The sequence below is a fragment of the Urocitellus parryii genome, chromosome 9 (assembly GCF_045843805.1).
Source record: "Urocitellus parryii isolate mUroPar1 chromosome 9, mUroPar1.hap1, whole genome shotgun sequence".
NCBI lineage: Eukaryota > Metazoa > Chordata > Mammalia > Rodentia > Sciuridae > Urocitellus > Urocitellus parryii.
In genome coordinates, this window is record NC_135539.1 from 117,188,148 (window position 1) to 117,210,920 (window position 22,773).

The 22,773-nt window shown below is 36.1% G+C and overlaps 1 protein-coding gene across 1 annotated transcript in view; it reads left to right on the forward strand.

Moving 5' to 3' along the window:
• The window catches only part of Kif14 (kinesin family member 14), a 63,009-nt gene that overhangs the window by 27,945 nt on the left and 12,291 nt on the right, over positions 1-22,773 (forward strand). Inside the window, exons 16-26 of the mRNA XM_026397197.2 lie at positions 67-214; positions 677-829; positions 3,447-3,573; positions 6,834-6,927; positions 8,164-8,293; positions 10,130-10,230; positions 13,428-13,522; positions 14,132-14,356; positions 14,530-14,714; positions 19,429-19,587; positions 20,145-20,267. Of these exons, the coding sequence (XP_026252982.2) occupies positions 67-214; positions 677-829; positions 3,447-3,573; positions 6,834-6,927; positions 8,164-8,293; positions 10,130-10,230; positions 13,428-13,522; positions 14,132-14,356; positions 14,530-14,714; positions 19,429-19,587; positions 20,145-20,267 (1,540 nt within the window). The remainder of the gene's footprint in view (positions 1-66; positions 215-676; positions 830-3,446; positions 3,574-6,833; positions 6,928-8,163; positions 8,294-10,129; positions 10,231-13,427; positions 13,523-14,131; positions 14,357-14,529; positions 14,715-19,428; positions 19,588-20,144; positions 20,268-22,773) is intronic.

The following is a 22,773-nucleotide window of genomic DNA, read 5'->3' on the forward strand; positions in this document are numbered from 1 at the left end:
AAGGACTGCTCTGATATATACAGAATTCTTGACAGCGTATTCTGTAAATATTTTGCTCCTTTGTAGACTTGAAGCCGAAATAAAAGAGGCACAGTTGAAGGCAAAGGAAGAAATGATGCAGGGAATTCAAATTGCAAAAGAAATGGCTCAGCAAGAGCTTTCTTCTCAAAAAGCTGCATATGAAAGCAAAATACAAGCCCTGGAAACAGAACTGGTAATATGCAGAATTGGGAATGCACCCAAAGTGATGTGTTGATTGTATAATTGATTGTCCTTCTAAAGGAACTGGGGGAGTATCAGAGATTAGAGAGAGCCACAGTGAGGCCAGGCCCTCTTTAGGAAGTAAGTTGGTAGAAAATAATGACTACTGGGGGAAGAAGAAAATGGACAGGCTTTTGACTTCTCCACTTGAGATGTGTCTTCTCTCCATGGCTTACTGATAATTTTGCATTCCCAGAAACACATTTTAGAGGAGAGTACTCTAAAAAGTTTGACTAATGACATTTCTTATTAGTTAGATGAATTAATCTGAATGAAACAAAGTACAGGACTTTCTTAATAATAATTTCTTTTGCATTGATAAAGGGAAGGACTTTTGTACTTTTGGGAGGTAAAATGTTTTTGAAAAATGCTCTGCACTTTTGCCTCAGTTATTTTTTATTAATGTTCTTTAAAGAGAGAAGAGTCTCAAAGGAAGAAAATGCAGGAAATAAATAACCAAAAGGCTAATCACAAAATTGAAGAATTAGAAAAGGCAAAGCAACATCTTGAACAGGAAGTATATGTCAATAAAAAGCGATTAGAAATGGAGACTTTGGCTACGAAGCAGGTAATTTCATTTTAAGTTTGCTGTATTCTGAAGGGAAGCTGAATTGTCTTCCTTCCTTCCTTTCTTTTTCTCTCTTTCTCTTTTTTTTTTTTTTAAAGAGTGTTTGATTTGAATATGAAACCACAAGAATGGGGTCCTAAGTTTATACTCCATGTATGCACAATATGTCAAAATACACTCTACAGTCATGTATTTCTAAACAGAACAAATTAAAAAAAAAGTGTTTAATATCTTAATAAGCCAGAGACAAGTCCACGTCCCTAAATGAGAAACAACTTCTCTTGCCTCATGCTCACACATTATCACACAGGTGTTTGGCGGAGAGCATTCTTATTTCCAGCTAGTTCCATCCCAGTTTTCTCTGTATACATCTACATCTGTCCTGTCAGATGTAAAATCATGCCAGATAATGTAAAGTACAATCATAGTTGGGCTCAGTGTATAGAAGGAATGTCAGAATGAAACATTGCCTGCCCATGGAAGGAGCAGCAAGCTGGAATTTCCTAATAAGAACTCACCAATAAGGCATTCCATACACCAGACTTGCCAGCTTAGGCATTTACTTCTATCATATCATCAAGGACAGAAGAAACTTTTCTATGACTGACTCACATTAACCAAGCTTACACAACTGAAAGATAAAATAAAAATATTACTGTTAATGTCTTTTGTCAACTTACTGACAATATTTTTTGCCAGTTTTTATATTAGTGGTTCTTAAAGTGCAGTTCCATTATCAGCATCATCTGGAGATCCGTGAGAAATGTAAAGTTTTAGGTCCCACTCCAGAACCACCAGTCAGAAACACAGGGGTCAGAGCCCGGAATCTGTTTTAGCAAGATCTGCAGGAGATTCTGATGAATACTGAAATTTGAGACCAACTGTTTTAATCTTTACTTTGTTTCCTTATATCTTAAGGTTTTATTCTGAAATGGCAATTTTATTTCTCTTTCTTCCATGTTTGTGGAATGGAGATGGGAGTAGGGTTGGAAGAAAATACTCCTAGTAATTCCAAAGAAATGTTAGTACAGAGATAACACTACTCGACAGCTCCAGGACAGTAGTAGCTAGTGAGCCACATTGGAGAGTTTGGAGGAAAAATACCAATGCTTAAATCTTTTTTTAAAAAAATTTAATTAATTTCTTTTATTTATATATGACAGTGGAATGCATTACAATTCTTATTATACAAATAGAGCACAATTTTTCATATCTCTGGTTGTATACAAAGTATATTCACATCAGTTCATGTCTTTATACATGTACTTTGGATAATAATGTCCATCACATTTCACCATCATTTCTAACCCTATATCCTCTCCTTTCCCCTCCCACCCTTCTGCCCTATCTAGAGTTTGTCTATTCCTCCCATGCTCCCTCTCCCTACCCAACTATGAATCAGCCTACTTACATCAGAGAAAACATTCAGCATTTGGTTTTTTGGGGATTGGCTAACTTTACTTAGCATTATCTTCTCTAACTCCATCCATTTACCTGCAAATGCCATGATTTTATTCTCTTTTAGTGCTGAGTAATATGCCATTGTGTATATATGGCACATTTTCTTTATTCTTTCATCTACTGAAGGGCATCTAGGTTGGTTCCACATTTTAGCTGTTGTGAATTGTGCTGCTATAAACATTAATGTGGCTGTGTCCCTGTAGTATGCTCTTTTTAAGTCCTTTGGGTATAGACCAAGGAGAAGGGATAGCTAGATCAAATGGTGGTTTCATTCCCAATTTTCCAAGAAATCTCCATACTGCTTTCCATATTGGCTGCACCAATTTGCAGCCCCACCAGCAGTGTATGAGTGTACTTTTCCCCCCACATCCTTGCTAACACTTATTGTTGTTTGTATTTTTAATAGCTGCCATTCTGACTGGAGTGAGATGAAGTAGAGTAGTTTTGATTTGCATTTCTCTAATTGCTATCGATGATGAACATTTTTTCATAAATTTGTTGATTGATTGTATATCATCTTCTTAGAAGTGCCTGTTCAGGTCCTTGGCCCATTTATTAATGGGTTATTTGTTTTTTTGGTGCTTAGCTTTTTGAGTTCTTAATGTACCCTAGAGATTAGTGCTCTATCTGATGTGTAAGTGGTACCACTGCTTAAATCTTGAAAAACAATTATTTGGAGGCTATTTGTGAATTTTTAAAAAAAAAATTTTTATTCATTCAACAAATTTTCTTGAATGTGTGTTTTTTTCAGCACTCTTTTTTTTCTCTAAAGGTTATTTACTTCCTATAAGTGGAAAGAAAAAGATTAATTTGTGCCACTAAAAATTCCTAATGATTTTGTGATGAAAAAAATCATATTATTAAGAAATTTTATAAATCTTTAAAAAAAAAACCTTTTGTGTTTTAATAAGACATACTAACCATGAAATGAATACTATCATGAGGTTTAATTTTATTGTGCTACCATTATTCATATATTTTTTTAAAATAGATTTTATTGTATACATAAGGTATTTAACATGATGTTATAGGATACATCTAAATGATAAAATGGTTACTGTAGAGAAGCTAATTAACATATTTATCATTTCAATCTGATTTTATAATTTCTCTGCCTATCTTCATGTGTGGGTCTGTATGAATGAATATCAATTAGGCTTTAGAAGACCACAGCATCCGCCATGCAAGAATTCTGGAAGCTTTGGAAAAGGAAAAGGAAAAAATTGCTAAAGAAGTACAAATTCTACAGCAGAATCGGAGTAATAAGGATAAAACTTTTACAAGTGAGTATGTGTTGATTTTAGCAGACATTTTCTAAAGTTATGTATGTTATTGCATATAATGACTAAATGTTGGTTGCCTCTTTTTTTTTCTTTCTTTTTTATGGTAATATGGATTGAACCCAGGGGTGCTCTACCACTTAAGCTAATTCCTTAGCTCATTTTTTAAAAAATTTTTTTAAATTTTGAGACAGGGTCTTGTTAAGTTGCTGAGGCTGGCCTTAGGTTTGTGATCTTCCTGCCTTGGCCTCTCGAGTCACTGGTATTACTGATGTGCACCACCACACCCAGCTGTTGGTTGCCTTTATATAGTAAAAGTGTTTTATTCTAGATGTTGCCACTCTTCCAAGCTTCAATTTGTATGAATGTTTTTTTTAGAATATTCAATTTTTAGATTACTTAATTATATGAGTTCAATATATGGAATGTGTCCCCCCCCCAAAAAAAAATTATATTTTGAAATTCTAACTCCCACTATGGTGGTATTGGGAGATACAGCCTTGGTAGGTGTTATGAGGGCCCCATCCTTATGAATGAAATTGATGCCTGTCCTTATGAATTAAATTGGTGCCCTTATAAAAGAAATCCTAGAAAAACTACTCATCCCTTCTAACAACCAAAGATGTGACAAGAACATGATGGCAGTCTTCAACTCAAAGGAAGGCTCTTACCAGAACCCAGCCATGTTAGCACTCTGATCTTGGACTTCCAGCTTCCAAAACTGTGAGAAATAAATTTCTGTGGTTTATATGCCACTCAGGCCATGATAATTTGTTAAAGCAGATCAAATAAAATAATAAGCAAATGGTAAACAAAATTCCAAGTATTATTTAATGTACAACATAATTTTTAAAACATATATTATTATAACCTAAATCTTTATTTTATATCTAGTTTTACTAATCCTGGGCATTTTGTTTACTTAGAGATTTTTTTTTCTAGCTTTACTGAGGTATAATTTTTAAAAAATTACATATATTTAAGGTACACAATATGTTTATATTTATTAGGAAATGATTAGCATAATTAAACTAAATAGCATAATTAGTAGTATTCAAATAATCACCATTGTTCTTCTTGTATGGTGAGAATTATTAAGATTTACACTCTGGGCAGATTTCAAGTATACAATATCACAGGTGGTACATTAGATCTCTAGAACTTGTTCAATATACTTACCCAAAGCTTTGCACTCTATGATCAACATCTTCCCATTGCCCCTACCTTGTATCTCCTGGCAACCACTCTTCTTCTCTCTGCTTCTTTGAGTTCAACTTAGAGTCCATATACAAGTGAGATCATGCACTAATTGTCTGTGTCTGGCTTATTTCCCTTAGCGTAATGTTATCCAGAATTTCTTTCCTTTTTTTTTATTGGCTGAATAATATTCTACAATTATACCACTTTTTCTTTTTCTTTTTTTATTGAGACATAATATGTAGGGTATATTATAGTAATTAAATATACATATATGCAATGTGTACTAATCACATCAGGATAAAAAACATTTCCATCTCTTTAAATATTAATTATTGCTATGTATTGGGAACTTTGTACTCTTCTAGTCATTTTGAAATATGTCATAGATTGTTTTCGCCTGTAATTACCCCATTATGCAATACTGTCCTGAAGAAGTACCACATGTAATTCCTCCATTTTGTGCTTTTGTTCCCCAACCCCTAACTCCTTGCTTTTTTTTGGTACCTGGAATTAAACCCAGGGATGGTTAACCACTAACCACATCACAGCCCTTTTTTATATATTATTTAGAGACAATGTCTTGCCGAGTTGCTTAGAGCCTCACTAAATTGCTGAGGCTGTACTTGAACTCCTGGTCCTCCTGCCTCAGCCTCCTGAGATGCTGGGGTATAGGCATATGCCACTGCATTTGACACCTGTACTCAGTTTTGTTTCTTTCTTTTTTTTAGTTCTTTTTAGATATATATGACAGTAGAGTATATTTTGACATATTATACATACATGGAGTATAAACTTATTTTAATTAGGATCCCATTCTTGTGGTTAAATGTGATATGAAGTTACATTGGTTGTATATTCATATATGAACATAGGAAAGTTATGTCTGATTCATTCCACTGTCTTTCCTTTTCCCAACCCCCACCCTTCCCTTCATTCCCCTTTGTCTAATCCAGTGAACTTCTATTCTTCCCTCCCCACCTCATTGTGTGTTAGCATCCACATATCAGAACATTTGTGTACTCAGTTTCTTTCATCAGCATTTTAGTATTTTTATGCACAGATCTTTTCTCTTCCACAGTGTTATTGCTAAGTATTTTATTGTTTTTGATGCTATTATAAATGGAACTTTTTCATAATATTTTCAGATAGTTTATTGTTAGTGTATAGAAATGCAGCTGAATTTTGTATAGAGAGGAAACACCAAAGACAAAGTTTTTCTGATATCTTTCAAGGTTTTATTTTTCCTAGCATGGTGGGACATGTCTGTAATCTCAGCAACTTGGGAGGCTGAGGCAGGAGGATTGTGAATTGGAAGCTAGCCTGAGCAACTTAGTGAGACCCTGTCTGAAAATAAAAAATGAGGGCTGGGATGTATGTAACTCGGTGGTAAAGTGCCCTTAATTTTTTGTTCATTTTTTTCCTAATTTCTTTAAAGTATCAGGTACAGTATAACACAGCCTTACTTTTATAGAGCCACATCCCTTTATTTTGCAAAAATACATACATACATACACATTTATATTTGTAGGAATAACATTTTAAAAAAATAAAAAAGGAAAATAATTTACCTACAATTCCATTTTCCTAATTTATATTTAGGTCTTTTTAACTCTATATCAACTTCAGTTTTCAGTCCTTCCACAGGTGAGAGACCTTATTTTATATGAAGAATTATTTTTCAGTACTGGGGTTTGAACCCAGGGTCTCACACAGATTAAACAAATGCTCTACTCTCAAGCTATGTCCCAGCACTTTTTATTTTATTTTATTTTGAGATAGGATCTCATTGAGTTGCTGAGGCTGACCTAAAGTTTGCCATCCTCCTGCCTCAGCCTCTAGTAGCTGGAATTAAAAGCTTGCACCACCAGGTCCTAGAAGAATATTTGATTTTGACAATGAGATTTAAAGGAAAATTACTCAAATTTTATTCTTATCCTTCTGCAATACAGATTTAAAATCATTTATTTAAAATCAATCTTTTGTTTTCTGGAATTGTTCTGCCTAGTTATGTGCGTTAATGATCATATGTGTATTTTGAATCTTCTTTGTATGCTTTGTATTAGTTCAGCCAAATTGGAGCTCCATGAAGCTTTCAATGATGATTCAGGAAGCTAATGCCATCAACAACAAATTTAAAAAATATTATGTTTTTGGCAGGTAAGTAGTTAATTATTCTGATTACAAAGCAATTTTTTTGTTTTTTTTCTTCTTTTTGGTACTGGGGATTGAACTCGGGACACTCAACCACTTAGCCACATCCCCATCACTAGTCTGTATTTTATTTAGAGAGGGGGTCTCACTGAGTTGCTTAGCACCTTGCTTTTACTGAGGTTGGCTTTGAACTCACGATCCTCCTGCCTCAGCCTACAAACCACTAGGATTATAGGTATGCATCACTGTGTTGACCTAGCTAAAGCAGTTCTTTATTAAACTAATTGATCTACATACAATCTTGTTTTTTAAATTTAGTTTCTCTAAAGTTTATGGTACAGTGTCTGTCTAGGGAAGAGCTGGTATTATAATCCTTCGTGACACTTTGAGACTCACTTGGGAGTAAAAGTGTTTTTAGCAATTAGTATAGTAGTATATTTATAAGCAGAATAATTTAAATATTTTAGGAATTTACTGATTTTCTTTTGAATTGAAAATTTGTTTACCAGCATTTCCCACCCCTCCCCCATGCTGGGGATCAAATGCAGGGTCTTATAATACATATTAGAAGTGATTATTATTATGAGCTGTGGCTGTGGCTCAGTTATAGCGTACTTGCCTGACATGCATGAGGCACTGAGTTCAATTCTCAGCACCAATATAAATAAATAAAATAAAGGTCTATCAACAACTAAAAAAAAATTTTAAAAAGTGATTAATATTACAATAAAAATGCTAAGGAATGATTTAGTCAATAGATTTAATTTTTATTTATTATTTATTTATTTTACTGGTACTGGTGATTGAACTCGGAGGCACTTAACCACTGAGCCACATCCCCAGCCCTACTTTGTATTTTATTTAGAGACAGTGTCTCACCGAGTTGCTTAGTGCCTTGCTAAGTGGCTGTGGCCTCCCAAGCTGCTGGGATTATAGGGGTGCACCACCGTGCCTGGCTGAATATTTATTTTTAATTTTGCTACTAGGGATTGAACCCAGGAACCCTCTACCACTGATCTATATCCCTAGCTCTTTTTATTTTTTATTTTGAGACAGGGTCTTGGTAAGTTTCCCAGGCTCTCCAGGAACTTGCCAGCCCCCTGCTTTAGACTCCTGAGTCATTGGGATAATACCTCCATGTCTAACTGATGGACTGAATTTTTATGGGTTTTTCTGCTCCAGAAACTTCATATGAATGGGTGTGTATGCTTTAGGATAGCATTTCAAAAATTTTTCTTTCAGACATGATGCATCAGATAAAGGTAGTTGTGAAACTTCTATTCGGGTTCGTAACCTACAACTTGGAATCTCAACTTTCTGGAGTCTGGAAAAGTTTGAATCTAAACTTGCAGCAATGAAGGAACTTTATGAGGTATGGAATATTGTTAAAATCTCTATAAACATTTCAAAACAAAAGTATAAAAGTAACATATTCTTGGCAAAGAATTTGAAAAATAAAACAAAAGGTAATCTATCAATTACCCAAACCAACCATCACTAACAATTTTGTACTTTATTTTTGCATGTAAGTGGCATTTTGTTGGTTTATTTTAGCATGGTTATAAGTGGTAGAGAATTTTAGTGCCAATTTATTGAATTATAATTGTATATTTTTAAAATTTTGCATGTAAACTGGAGGAAGAGATTTGATAGACAACTTACATTGTTTGAAATTATTTTCCTATGCCTGATAATGTGCATTTTTACATATTTACATTTTTCTGTTGTCGCATTTGGGTGTTTCCACTTATTTTCTGTTTTATGTTTTTAAAAAATATTTTTTTAGTTGTAGATGGACACAATACCTTTATTTCATCTATTCATTTGTATATGGTGCTGAGGAGCCAACCTAGTGCCTCACATGTGCCAGGCAAGTGCTCTACCACTGAGCCACACCTACAGCCCTTGTGCTTTTAATGGTCACAACTGAGAATATTTCTGCATCAATTCCTTGCCTTCTGTTTTTCAAAATGGTACCAAGATATTAATTTTTTGTTACACTTTGATGTTTATTGACAAAAATGCTTTCCAGAATGTTGCCACTTACCAATTACCAGTTTGCTTCAATTTGTATTTTAATAACTAGTGAATCTAGCTGTGCATGTTGGCATATACCTGTAATCCCAGTGGCTCCAGCAGCCTGGGAGGCTGAGGAAGGAGGATCATGAGTTCAAAGCCAGCCTCAGCAGAAGCCAGGCACTAAGCAACTCAGTGAGACCCTGTCTCAGTGATTGAGTGCCCCTGAATTCAATCCCTGATACCCTATTAAATAAATAAATACCCCCAGAAAACCTGAAAAGATGACTCAGAAGAGAATGATAAACCAACCTTAATAAGAAATCAGCTATAAAAACCATGAGTGAAATATTAGTAATATTAGGAAATCAAACTCAAAATGATATTTAATACTTACTCCAAGTAGAGTTTATTCCAGGAATGCAAGGTATACTCATAATAGAACATCAAAATAGACTGAAATATATCATACTGAAATGTGCTTCTCTTAAAATGATAGGTTTGTGTTTTTGAGTTTTTCTTTGTATTTATATGTATTAATAATTTCCAGTTTTTCTACAGTGAATGTGATTTGCTTGTGTACTTAATACAACTAAAAAACCACTGAAAGGCTTTGAATGTTCTTGCTTTACTATAAACATTAAACCTTAGTGATGAGTTACCCTCACTATTATCTTACTTCCTATTTCAACCACTCATTGTAGTTCTTTACTTATTTTTCCACATACTTGTAATCTGTCTCAATTAAGAGCTACATAGTATTTTGGTAGAATTTAATTGGTATTCCCTTACTTAAATTAAAATGAAGATTATCATCATGATCAATATATTCAACCAAGAAGTCATTGCACCTTTTACTTTGTCAGATTATTTATTTATTTTTCTTTCAAGGATTTTATTGGTTTTGTTTTTAATATGTCGTCTTAATGCCAAGTTTATTATTTCTGAGATATTTAATTCTGAGATATCTAATTGGTTGCTTTTAGTACTATATCACTTTCAAGATAACCTTGGCATCAGATGATTTGTTTTTAATTTTGTCAGGATTATTTTCTTTTTACTTTTATCAAATAACCTGTAATTTTGCTAATTTTATATTTTAAATGTAACAAAGTATGTAAGCTTTTTTTCCTTAGTTGCTAAACAATTTTTTCTTATAATTAATGGAAACTATATATTTTATTTTTCTTAGAGTAATTGTAGTAACAGGGGTGAAGATGTCTTTTGTGATCCTGAAGACGAATGGGAACCTGACATTACAGATGCACCAGTCTCTTCATTTTCTAGAAGGAGGTAAAGACTTCTTGTTGTTGGTTTTCTCTGGACACACACACACATACACACATACACACATCATGTGTATATGTATTTATATTTACCATATCTATAACGATATATGCTACATTTTGTAATTATACATAATTTTCTCATTTTTAAAAAACTCTTTACTGGGGCTGGGGTTGTGGCTCAGCAGTAGAGTGCTTGCTTAACATGTACAAGACCCTGGGTTCAATCCTTGGCACCACATAAAAATAAATAAAATAAAGGTATCATGTCTAACCACAACAAAAAATAAATATTAAAAAAACTCTCTTTGTCTTTGGGATGAGGTATTGCCTAGCATTTTTTTTTTGACCATGCTTATTTTAAACTCATTTATTATTTTTCTCAAAGACATACAGCTACTTTATAGCAAACTTTCCCTTTTCTGCTTTATTTGCTATCTGCTGACTGCTAAATTACAGTAAGAAATTGCTAAGACATCACAGGCATTATACTAAATAAAATACAAAGCATATCCTTTACACAGAGGACATCCCTTTAGTGTACAAAACACATCTGTACCCCCTACACACAACATAGAAAAATAAAAAAGGTCACAGGCTCCAATGAGAATCCTGTGTTCTAATCTATGCTTGGTATAGTCACACATCTTTAGGCATCAGTTTTCTCATCTATAAGATGGAGACAGCAATATATACCTACTCTACAGGAGTTTATCATGAAGATTCAGCTCACATGCTGCTTCTGTGACAACTGTGATCTGTAACATAGATTGACAGTGTCCACATTGCAGAGTTGTTATGGGAATTAGAGAAAATGTGTGTAAAGATCCTACTGCAGTAGGTAGGTGTTCAATAAATGTTAGCTTGAACTATTATTGAATGCTTAATATGTATAAAATTATATCTTAGAAAACAGAAGATATGATCTCTGGTCCAATATAAGTAAACAGTGATTTCTACAGATCTTTTTTTTAATATTTATTTTTTTTAGTTTTAGGTGGACACAATCAATATCTTTATTTTATTTTTTATGTAGTGTTGAGGATCGAACCTCGTGCCTGGCACATGTCAGGCGGGCGCGCTACCACTTGAGCCACACCCCCAGCCCTCTACAGGTATTAAGGACTCAAAATAGAATAGGCTTTGGCACTAAAGTGAGCAAAACAAGACCATAGGTAGAATTGGGTAGATAAGACTTGGGCCTAGAATAATATAAACCTCCCCAAAATGTAAACCAGACCAACAAATTCTTTAGAGAGTGATTTATAAATTCCTTTGGACTTTAGGATTACAGGTATCTTACTATTTTCATCATAAACAAGTGTATACAGGTATGTATTTAGAATTGTGGATCACAATATGAGCATTAATAATTGATGAGCACTAAACTTTGAGCCTATCAACTGTTGGCTGTTTATATCTTATTTCCTGCTGACTTTAAAGTTAATAATAGGAAACCAACAGAAGTTTAAAATGTTACTGAAAAATCAACACTTCTTAATATTTTCTAAGACTTTGAAATTAGGTGTTTTCTTTTGGTAGAGGTATTTTTGAGAACTTCTGTAATTTGAAAATATCATATTTTTTAAAAAATGAATTGCTCTTAGTCTGAGACCTTGTGTATGAAGTTTCAGCCTTGTAAGAATGTTTATGACAGAATTGCAAACTCTGAGAATGCCTGCAGGTAATGGAAACAGTGACAGATTCTTAATTATAGAACTGCTGCTCGGCAATGATATGCCACAGTTGTTCTGCAATAAAATAGACTGATTTGGCTGCCTATAAATTTTGATATGTACTGGTGACATTTAAAAGTAAATTTTCCCTTGAGGTTAAGTAAAAACTCTCTGAAAGGATCATGAAAAGCATTTTCTTTATTTGGGGTTAAACATTGTTCAACTATGATAGTGTTGCAATAATAACAGTTTCCCCAGTTAAGACTTGCTATAATAATGTACCATTTCATTTCTCTTAAGTAGAAATGCTGTAATATTTGAGAATTGATATTTCTTCTTTCTCCTTTCAGTCATATTTTTGTGTTTTTCTTGTAGGAATTCACAGGGAGGCAGAATTTATATTTAGGTTACTATGATAGAATGCTGTTGTTTAACAATCTTTTCAACAAATAGTATTTTTCTTTGAGTGATCAATAGTAGGAGAAAATTTTGTTAGGAAAATAACACAAAGGAGCCACATTTAGATCAAAGGATTCATATTTAGATCTAGGTCACTTTTCAAATTGTCCTAATGAGCTGGGCTTGGAGTTAGAGAATTGATACATGAATGACAGCATGGAAAGGAGACTGCTTTTTTTTAGGAGCAGAAAGAGTAGGCTCTATTTTGGAGAAACAGTTAAGAGTAGCAGCTAGATAGCCAGAAAATCTCTGGAGAGATTTCTGTGTTTTTAAAGGCTGAGGGAAAAGACGGAGCTGGTGGGGATAGAATCACTGCGTCCATTGTGTTCCTGCCACACCTCACAGGTAGCACACCATATTGTAGATATTTGCCTAGATGTTTATTTTCCTAGACCATTTCCCTATTTACAGTCCTTCCTTGAATAAATGCTTAGGATAAAATTAGTATACAAGGTCAACCTCAGGATGGCCCCAGCCTCATCCCTTGCCTCTCTCTCACACCACAAACTGCAGTCCTTTTGGATCTCATTGGGTTTTTTACATGTGTAATTTATTACACCTCTTCCCATATCCTGGTGCCTGTGTCTGAGACAATGTTCTCTGCTTCCCCAGCCTGCCCCCAGTTCTCTAGTTCTGCTCATCCTTCAGGGTCACTGCTCCAGGGAGGACCCTCCCACCCCTTGGGCCAGGCGAAGTTCTTCTCCAGGGCCTGCAAGAGCACTCTAGGCCCTCATAACACCATCTCTTCATTGTACTTATTTGCCCAATTTCTCTTTTGCTTTGAACTTTAAGTTCAGTGAGGCCAGAAGCCATGTTTTCCATGTTTCACCATAATCCAGAGCCTATAAATTTATTCTCTTTAATTAACTGTATGCCTAGAACAATGCCTGTAAATAGTAAAATCTTTGCTCAGTGATCCAAGTGAATTAGGCCTTTCATGGAAAACATACACATACATATTCATTTTCTTTTGATAATTCAAAAATAAACATTCTTAGAAATATTATTCCTTGTGGTGTATAACTACTGATCTTATGGTTTGTCTTTTTTTTTTTTTTTTTTTTTTTAGGAGCAGGAGTATGATGAAGAATAGAAGAATTTCTGATTGTTTACATGACATACAAGTCCACCCAATTCAGAATTTGCATTCTTCACATTCATCAGGTATTTTTTTCAAGTTTTCTGTACAGTGAGAAAAGCACCAATTCCAGGTTCTACCACTTGTTTTGTGTCCTTGTGCAAATTATTTTATTTTGTAGAACTTGTGTTTCCTCTGTAAAATGAGGAGGGTGAGTTGGACAACCTCTTCCGGTTCTAAAATTCTATACTCCGATTTATTTTAAAGCTTTTTAATAGAGTGGCAATTCAAATGTAAAAGTCACATATATCTTTATAAATGAATGAAAAGTTATTTCCTGTTTCTGTGATGTGGGGAATCAAACCCAGGCCTCATGCCTGCTAGGCAAATGCTCTACTGGTGAGCCACATCCCCAGCCCTCCCCCATACTAATTGACAAAAATGTTTAGGGGCGTAGCTCAGTGGTAAAGCACTTGTCCAGCATGTATGAAGTCCTGGGTTTTCAGTCCCCAGCACTACTGAACAACAACAAACTCAAAATAAAAGTTATAGAAATTATTTCTCTGAATAATTATTTTGTGCCAATATTCCTTATAACATTAATTTATAAATAGAAGAGAGGATACACTATATAAATTTCTATGTGGAACTACCTATATAATTTAACTAATGATGACTATTTTCTGTTGATGTAGGCTTAATGGAGAAATCAAACTCCATTTGTTCAAATTCAGCAGAATCATATCTCCCTGGAATTTGCAAAGAATTGATTGGTTCATCAGTAGATTTTCTTGGACAGAGTTATGATGAAGAAAAAACAATAGCAGATAGCCTGATAAATAACTTTCTTAAAATTTATAATGGACTGTTTGCCATTTCCAAAGCTCATGAAGAACAAGATGAAGAAAGTCAAGATAATTGTAAGCAATCCCACTTTTACTTACATGATGATTATTTTTTGCACATTATACTTTGTTTTGAATGACTATTTGACACATCTGGCAGGCATCTTTTAAAGTGTTTTAATGGTGAGCATATGCTGGTTCTTTTATTTGGAGATTATTTCTAAATAATTTTTCTTTTTCTTTCAAAGTGTTCTCTTCTGATCGAACACTCCAGTTACTTATTATCCAGATTGCTTGTGCTTTTGAGCAGCTTGTGGTTTTAATCAAACACTGGCTGAATGATTTTCTACCTTGTACTGATTTAGCAACACTTGAAGATGAATTAAGACAAGAAGTTAAAAAACTGGGAGGCTACTTACAGTTATTTTTACAGGTAAATTGATTCCTTAGTATTATTTGATGCATTTATTTATTCAGTATTTATTGATTCTCCACTACCTGCATCTTCCACAAATTAGATCTGTTTGTAATTGATTTGTTGAACCAGGACTTACATGGTTCTCTGTGTACTGAGTGATCTTAAATGATTTACAGCTATTAACTCATTTAATCCTCATAAGAACCTCCAAAGTGACTACTCCTATCACTGTTTTATAGGCAAAGAAATGGAGGTTTTGGGAAGATATGTAGCCCATCTGGTGTTACTTAACTGGCCAGATGTGAACAGAAAGTTGTATTTGAACCCAGGCTGTCTTGGGTCCACAGTTCATACTCTGCCATTATTCTCTGCTGACCTTCAATAAAGGGTACTGGGGAGAGAAGCAGTATTGCTATGGCTGTGGATTGAGTTTTAACTCATGCTGAATTAGTCACAAGCCTGCTGACATAGAAGCAAGGAAAATGATTTTGTTTCCTGCTTACCTTGTATTAGGTGAGATTAGGTTTGGCTATGAGGAAGAAGCAAGATAAAAGCTTATTTTTTCTCACACAAAATCTGGAGGTAGGCTTGGGTGCTTTGCTCCACTAAGTTTGCAGGAACCAGGCTCTTTCCAGCCCTTCTGCTTTGCCTAAAACATGGCCCTTGATTTCATGGTCTACTGTGATGGAACTCTACCTTAGTTCAGTGCAGCAGGATGAAAGAAGTAACAAAGAAGAAAAGGCCAAGTATGCCTCCTCCTCCTCCTCTCTTTTTTTGTACTGGGGATTGAACACCGGGGCACTTTACCACTGAGCCACTCAGCCCTTTTTATTTTTTATGTTGAGTCAGGGTCTCATTAAGTTGCTTAGGGCCTCGAAGAGTTGCTAAGGCTGGCCTTGAACCTGTGAGCCTCCTGCTCCCAAATCAGTGGGATTATACCATTTGTGCCTTCTTTTGATGGAAGTTTCTGGAAATCACCATAGTATACTTGTATTTCCTTCATCACCTGTCTACATCTAGCTGCAAGTATCATTAGGAAATTCATTTTTTATTCTATGCCTCTGTAACAAGCTAAAAATCAAGAGCTCGATCACTATGGAAGAAGTGAGCACTTGATATTTGATATTACCTAGTCATTGCCTTAGTCAGTGATCTCCTCTGTAAGAATTTCTTGAAGAGACAAAGGAAGATGTTGAGAAAATACCAAGAAGTTAGGTTTTATTTTAGAAAATGGGTAATTAGACTTCATGACAAAAATCTCTAGACTATTTGGTTAAATCTTATGTTTTAGTGCCCCACCAAGAGACTTTATACCTCAGTTTTTTTTGGTGGGTCATGTATTTCCTAAGTGGGTTATTTACTGACTGGGATTTGGAAATTGTATTTAATTGACTGATATAACTAAGTAAAATTAATATCAGATGTTTATTTTTAACAGCCATTGTTCTCTCCAAGGAAGTCTTTCTGAGTCTTGCCAAGACTTAGGCGCATGTCTTATTTGCTTCTCTGTTAACCCTGTACTTTACTCACATATATCCTTTTTTTTTTTTTTTTTTTTTTTTTAATACTGGGGATTGAACTCAGGGGCACTCAACCACTGAGTCACATCCCCAGCCCTATTTTATATTTTATTTAGAGACAGAGTCTCATTGAGTTGCTCAGTGCCTTGCCATTGCTGAGACTGGCTTTGAACTCGAAATTCTCCTGTCTCAGCCTCCCGAACTGCTGGGATTACAGGCATGCGCCACTGCACCCAGCACGTATATCTTTAATATGCTATTTGCAAGCTGTGTTAAGCTCTGATAAGTTAGAGGGATTGTGGGCATCTTCTCAAAGCCTAATTGTTATGATAGATGCTCAATTATATACTTGTTATTGAATTAATTTTAAATTTACATTGGATGAAGAGTCACTTTGGACATAGGTAATGAGAAAATAGAATGATTGTAGGATTGCAAATAGATGTGGTGAAGTAGTAGATGAAGAAAAAACTGAGTGCAGAACCATGAAAATGCAAGGTGTGAATGGCAGAGAGCAAAACAAATGAGCCAAACAAAAGCTGAAGGTCTGGCTTAGATTTGGGCCTAAAGAAGGAATCTGGCTGCAGGATGGTGTGTGATAGACATAGGAGATCGAGGTATGCTTAGTTGGCTCTCAGATGCAATACAAGAATAGTAGGGGCAAAATACACACACAGACCAAAATCCCACTATTGATATTTGAATCCAGTGTTTGAACCCCTACTAGATTTGTTTGTATCCTTGAGCAAACTTCTTAATTTTTTGAGTCTCCCATTTTCTCACCTAGAAAATAAAAATAGCAATGCCTTCCTGACAGGGTTGCTGTGATTATCAAATGAAATAAAATTATAAGAAAGTGCCTGTTGAAGAAGCTGGAAAGATCACTTTGAACCTAACATGGATTTCAACCTATTTTATAAAGAACCAAGGATGGAGAGCCAGGTGGCTTAGAGAGGAAGTTAGGTTGAGCCCTTGAGAATCTTGTGTGAAGCTGGCAAAACTGGTATTAGTTACTGCACTTTCTGGTGAAGTATAGTTTGAGACTTCTTACCTTGTAGCAACACAGTTAGCATCTTCCAGAAAGTAGTCCAAGAGAAGTACTCTAAGAGCCACGGCAGTGGGCAGGAAAGAGAAAGAATGGTTTGCAAGATGCTTCCCCATGCCTTTGGATATGTGCTGAGTGCACATGGGAAGGCCCCCCCTTTTTTGAGATATAAAGGACATATTTGTTTGTTTGTTTATTTAGCTTTTTAAAATTCTTAAAACATTATAGTTATACATAGTAGTTGGGTTCATTTTGACAAAATAATACATACAACGAATTTTATTTTAATACCCGTCCCCACCCTTTTTCTCCCCTCATCTCTCCCCCTATTCTCCTTCCTCTGGTTTACTGATCATCTTTTCACTTCTTTATTTATTTTTGATTGGTACTTTCTACGTGTATATAAAGGTTAAATTCCCTTTGGTACCTTTGTATGTGCATATAGCATGATTTTATTGAATTCCATGCAAGTTTCCTCCCATTCCCACCTCCTTCCTTTCCTTTCATTCTCTACCTTCTGCTGTACTTAGCTTCCTTATGTATTTATGATATCTGATCCCCCCACCACTGCCTTCTTTCCTTTATTTTTCTCTAGTTATGGGAATCCTTTTGTTTGAAGGTTTTGGGTTTTTATTGTCTTCTCACTCTCCTTTTTCTTCTCCCCTGAGAAACGAAAACACTATCTATTAGATGCTTATAAGGACAGGAAAAATTGAAAGGTAAAAAAGCCACCACTTTGTTCCTTTCTTTTGTCATTCACTTATCAGTTCTATCTTTTATCTACTTTTTTCACACTTGCCCTATGTCCCCTATTAGTGTGTAAGGTCTTGGAGAGTCTCTTATTCATACTGTCACCTTCAGTAGCCATAGGGCTGCATGTTTCTGGTTCTATCACATGTTTTTGAAGAGTGGTCACTATGTCAAGAAACGCAGAATTTATTGCCACAGTCTGGCTGGGCACAAATAACCGAGCCGCCACAAAGCCTTATAGATTCAAACAGCAACTCTTTATTCCCCAACTCTCACCGGCACTGCACACACCACACGGGAACACGCTCCCTCCACGGGGCTCCGTCCAATCTCCCTGAACCCCCGCGAGAACTCACGGGAACTCTAAAGTAGCGGGTGCCTGAGGCAGCAAGAGCTGCTCTATTGCCTGACAGTAAAGGTCAAATATACAATACAATCAATCCAGCGTCACATAACCCACTTGAATCTAATATATGAAATATGATATGTCAAGAGCTTTGTAATGTTTTGAACAACCAATTAAAAAAAAAGGTAATTCAAAGACTAAACTCCAAAAAAAAAATATATATATATATATATATATATATATATCTTAACTCAAATCATCATCTCAATGGTTCGCTGGCATTACCTTACAACCATTCCCTCTGGCAAATGCCAGGCATCATTCTGACTGGGCTGTGGCTCTCAACAATTTATTTTCTTAAGATTGTTTATTTTTCAAGGAGAGAAATGAATTACAGTAGATGGGGTAGAGAGAGAAGATGTGAGGGAAGGGGAGGGGGGATAGCAGGGGATAGGAAAGGTAGCAGAATACAACAATTACTAATAGGGCATTATGTAAAATTGTGGATGTGTAACCGACATGATTCTGCAATCTGCATTTGGGGTAAAATTGGGAGTTCATAACCCACTTCAATCTAATGTATGAAATATGATATGTCAAGAGCTTTGTAATGTTGTGAACAACCAATAAAAAAAAATGAGAGATGATATTTATCATCTTGCATTTATTAACAATCTATCTTTCTCCTTATGAAGTGACTTCAAGTATTTTGATCACTTTTAACTGTTACTATTCTTTTAATTCTCAGTTTTGTAGAAGTTCTTCATATATTTGGCATATGACTCTTTCCTCAGATATATATGTTGCAAACATTTTTCCCAGTCTGAGACTTATTTATTCACTTCCTTAATGATGTCTTTTGAGGAAATAAATTGCTTAATTTGCCAAAAAAAAAAAGATTGTTTATTTTTTTATTTTCGTCACCATTTTATTATGTTGACAATTTAAGCCAGCACATGCTAAGCATATACTCTACCACTGAGTCACACCCCTACCTCCTATCTAGTCTTTTTACCTTTTCTTTATAATCTTATGAGTCTGATACACTTATCTGTTTTTATCTCATAGGGATGCTGTTCAGATATTTCATCAATGGTAAAAGAGGCTCAAAATAAAGTGATCCAAATTGTACAACAAGCTGTTAAGTATGTGGGACAGTTAGCAGTTCTCAAAGGAAACAAGCTATATTTTCTGCAAAATGATAACAATAAGTCTGCCAATATCCAGGTAATTTATCAATGTGAGTTTTGAAAGACTTGATCAGAGGGAACATTAGAGATTTTTTATTTTAGTTTCACAAACATAACAGATGCATTTTATTTTTCAAAATAACTTGTACTTTTAATTGTTTGGCAATAAGATTTAAAATTGTTTCAGTCCGAATTGATTAAATATACTGGATGATTTTACAAACCTTACTTTGCCTTTTGAGTTCTCGGTTGGGTGATGGCTATCTACCATGGAAGGTTTTCTCATCCAGTCAACACATGAAAAACTATAATTCTAGAAGATTTATATTTGCTTGCTTTAATTACAAAAGAAAACAATGTTATATAGAATGTTACTGTGTTCCAGAAAAATAGTGTCCTGCCTAGAATGATAAACATTCTTTACATATTATATGTGGAATACTAATTAATAGTTCTGCCAATTTGATTTCCTAGTGGACTCTTAGTTCTTATTCTAGCTTTAGTTGAACTTAATAATAACTTAATTATCTTATATTTTTAAAAAATTATTTTAAAAATTGAATTTATCAGTTAATGCTTAAACACTTTTCCTAGGAGGAACTCATGGGTGCTATTTGTGATGGTGTAGGCTCGGGAATGAAGATTCTGTTAGATTCTGGACTGGAAAAAGCAAAAGAACTTAAGCATGACCTCTTAAGGCAGTGTGTACAAAATGAGGTAAGATGAGTAAAAGAATGTTCTATACCAGATAATTATAAAGTTGATTAAAAATACTTTAATGTACTGAATCCCTTTCTCTCGCCATGCACAAAAGTTAACTCAAAATGGATCAAGGAGCTTGATATCAAATCAGAGACTCTGCGTCTGATAAAAGAAAAAGTTGGCTCCGATCTGCATATTGTGGGGTCGGGCTCCAAATTCCTTAATAGGACACCCATAGCACAAGAGTTAATAACAAGAATCAACAAATGGGACTTATAAGATGCCGCACCGCACTACGAATGGGAGACGCCACACGACACAAATCACCGGAAAGGTTCTGCTTTAATACAAAAGGCTGTGTGTTTATATAGATCTAAGGAGAGGTAGTAGGGCTGAGGTAGATAACGGGTCGCCCGTTTATTGGCAAGCTCTTCCATATGTCAGTTCCGGAGCCCAAAAAGTTAATTCTTATTGGGGCTAAGGTTTCCCACCCGCAGGATTTGAACATTGGCGCCGGCGGGAACGTTTTGCACCAGTGAAAGAAAAAAGAGGAGAAAGAGGGCCGTTAGGCGCCATGTTGGGGTTTTTCTCTGGGGTGCTGCTGCCGTTATGTTTTCCCAACGTTCCTCCCTTTTTGTTTTCTTAGGAATTGGGGTGTCATTGGTCAGATCTGGCTGCTTCTGGCTGTGCGGGGGCAGCGTAGGGCCTAGAAGGGGAAGTGGAGGAATGTTTTTTGGGGGGCAGGTCTGGGGATATCATGGCAACCAGAAATAAAACCCAGTGGCTATAGACAGCTACTTCTATAGGGGTGAAGTCTATGAAAGTTCCCTGAAACCACAAGTCATTGATGGCATCGAACCAGTCCTGGATGGAGGAGATAGTTGGTATCAGCCACTGATCCTGTAGCAGAGACTCTAGGAAATACTGTAAGCGTTGCCTTGACATGGCGTCACCAGCACCTGAAGAAGATCAGAGTGAACAAAAACAGGATGAAGATAAAAATTAAAGCAAATGTCAGTTTTTGGCAGAAGTTCCATGTCGGGGGACTGACAGAGAAGAGGCCAAGGGCCATGAGGAGGCTTAAAAGGACATAAAGGCTCAAGAATCCAGGATGGCAGATTAAGAGGTTCTCCGGGCTCATTGTCTCTCACTGTCTGATGTCCATTGCATTCCATCGCGCCTGGTAGTGAGCTTCAGCAATGAGTGAGCTGTTCTCTTGAAGATGTTGGGGGCTCATCGGTCATCAGAGGCTGGTAGTACCTAAGCAGAAGCTAGTTGAAAGTTTGGTTAGAGATCTTCCGTAATTGGCCCTGTAGGAAGCGAAGCAGACAGGGCAGGAACAGACACATCAGGAAAAGGAGACATATGGGCCCTAAAAGAGGCAACAGCCACGATTGGAAGTGGGCTAAAAAGAAGGTGACAAATGGGTTTTGGTTTGGTGGATTTTTCAAAGAGGTAGCCAAGTCGGTGAGCTTGACTACATTAGTTTCCACAAGGCCTGATTCATTGATGTAGTAACAGCATTCTTCCCTCAAGAAGAGATAGGTTCCACCTTTTTTGGTTGTAAGTCTATAGCTTGTCGATTTTGAAGAGTAGCTTGAGCCAAGGATGTGACCTGCCTTTGTAAAGATGCTAGAGATTCTGCCGTAGAAGTGAGTGCTTGTTCAAGTTTAGAACTTAAATCCTGTACAGCCCATAAGGAGTGTCCTAGAGCTCCACCAGAAATTCCTGCTCCCGCTGCAGATGCAGCCAGTGAGAGACCCACCAGTATTGGAAGGAAAGCAGCCCGCTTATTCCGCACTGGGGGAGACAAGAGGGCCTGCACTTCAGCTGGGGTATAGAGAGTCAATTGCGGGACAAGCATCACCAGTATACAAGGGGTAGAGGTGTTGGTGAATAAGATAGTGATGAGAGAACCATTACACGAGAAGAATGAGCCAGGTGGTGCATAGAGGGTGAAGTTAAAGGTGATGTTAGAGTGGCAAAACTTTGACTGGGAAACACCCAAGCCCAGGAGGCAGCGCCGGGGAATCACAGTATGGTTAGACTCCTCAGGCTCCCATAATGGAGCGTCTGGTGAAAGGGTTTAGAGAGGATGGCGGGCAGATGGAGTGGAGAAATTTGAGAGGACAGAGCCAAGAAGTTCAAGGGAACCACTGCAAGCAAAGGTCGAGTCAGAGAGGCGCATAAGTAGCAATCAGTTGGTGTAATGGCGGGGAGGGTTAGATTTAAGAAGGTTACAGTTTCAGTAAGTAGTCGTAGCCATGAATACTGTGGTGAACTCCCGACATTAGGCTCATATGGATCCTGTATGGAGTCTAACAACTGCTGTTCGGAATGCTTTATGTCAGTAGAGATTATAGCTACTGAGGGCTGGGAGGGTTGAAGCTCTCGGGAGATGGAGATGGAGCCACAGAGGGTGGGAGAGGATATGTCACAGTAGAAGGAAGCATTTTCCCTAGAGGTCCAGAGTGGATGGTTAGGGTCAGTGATAGCCAATTGATAGCCCCCCGAGATCAAT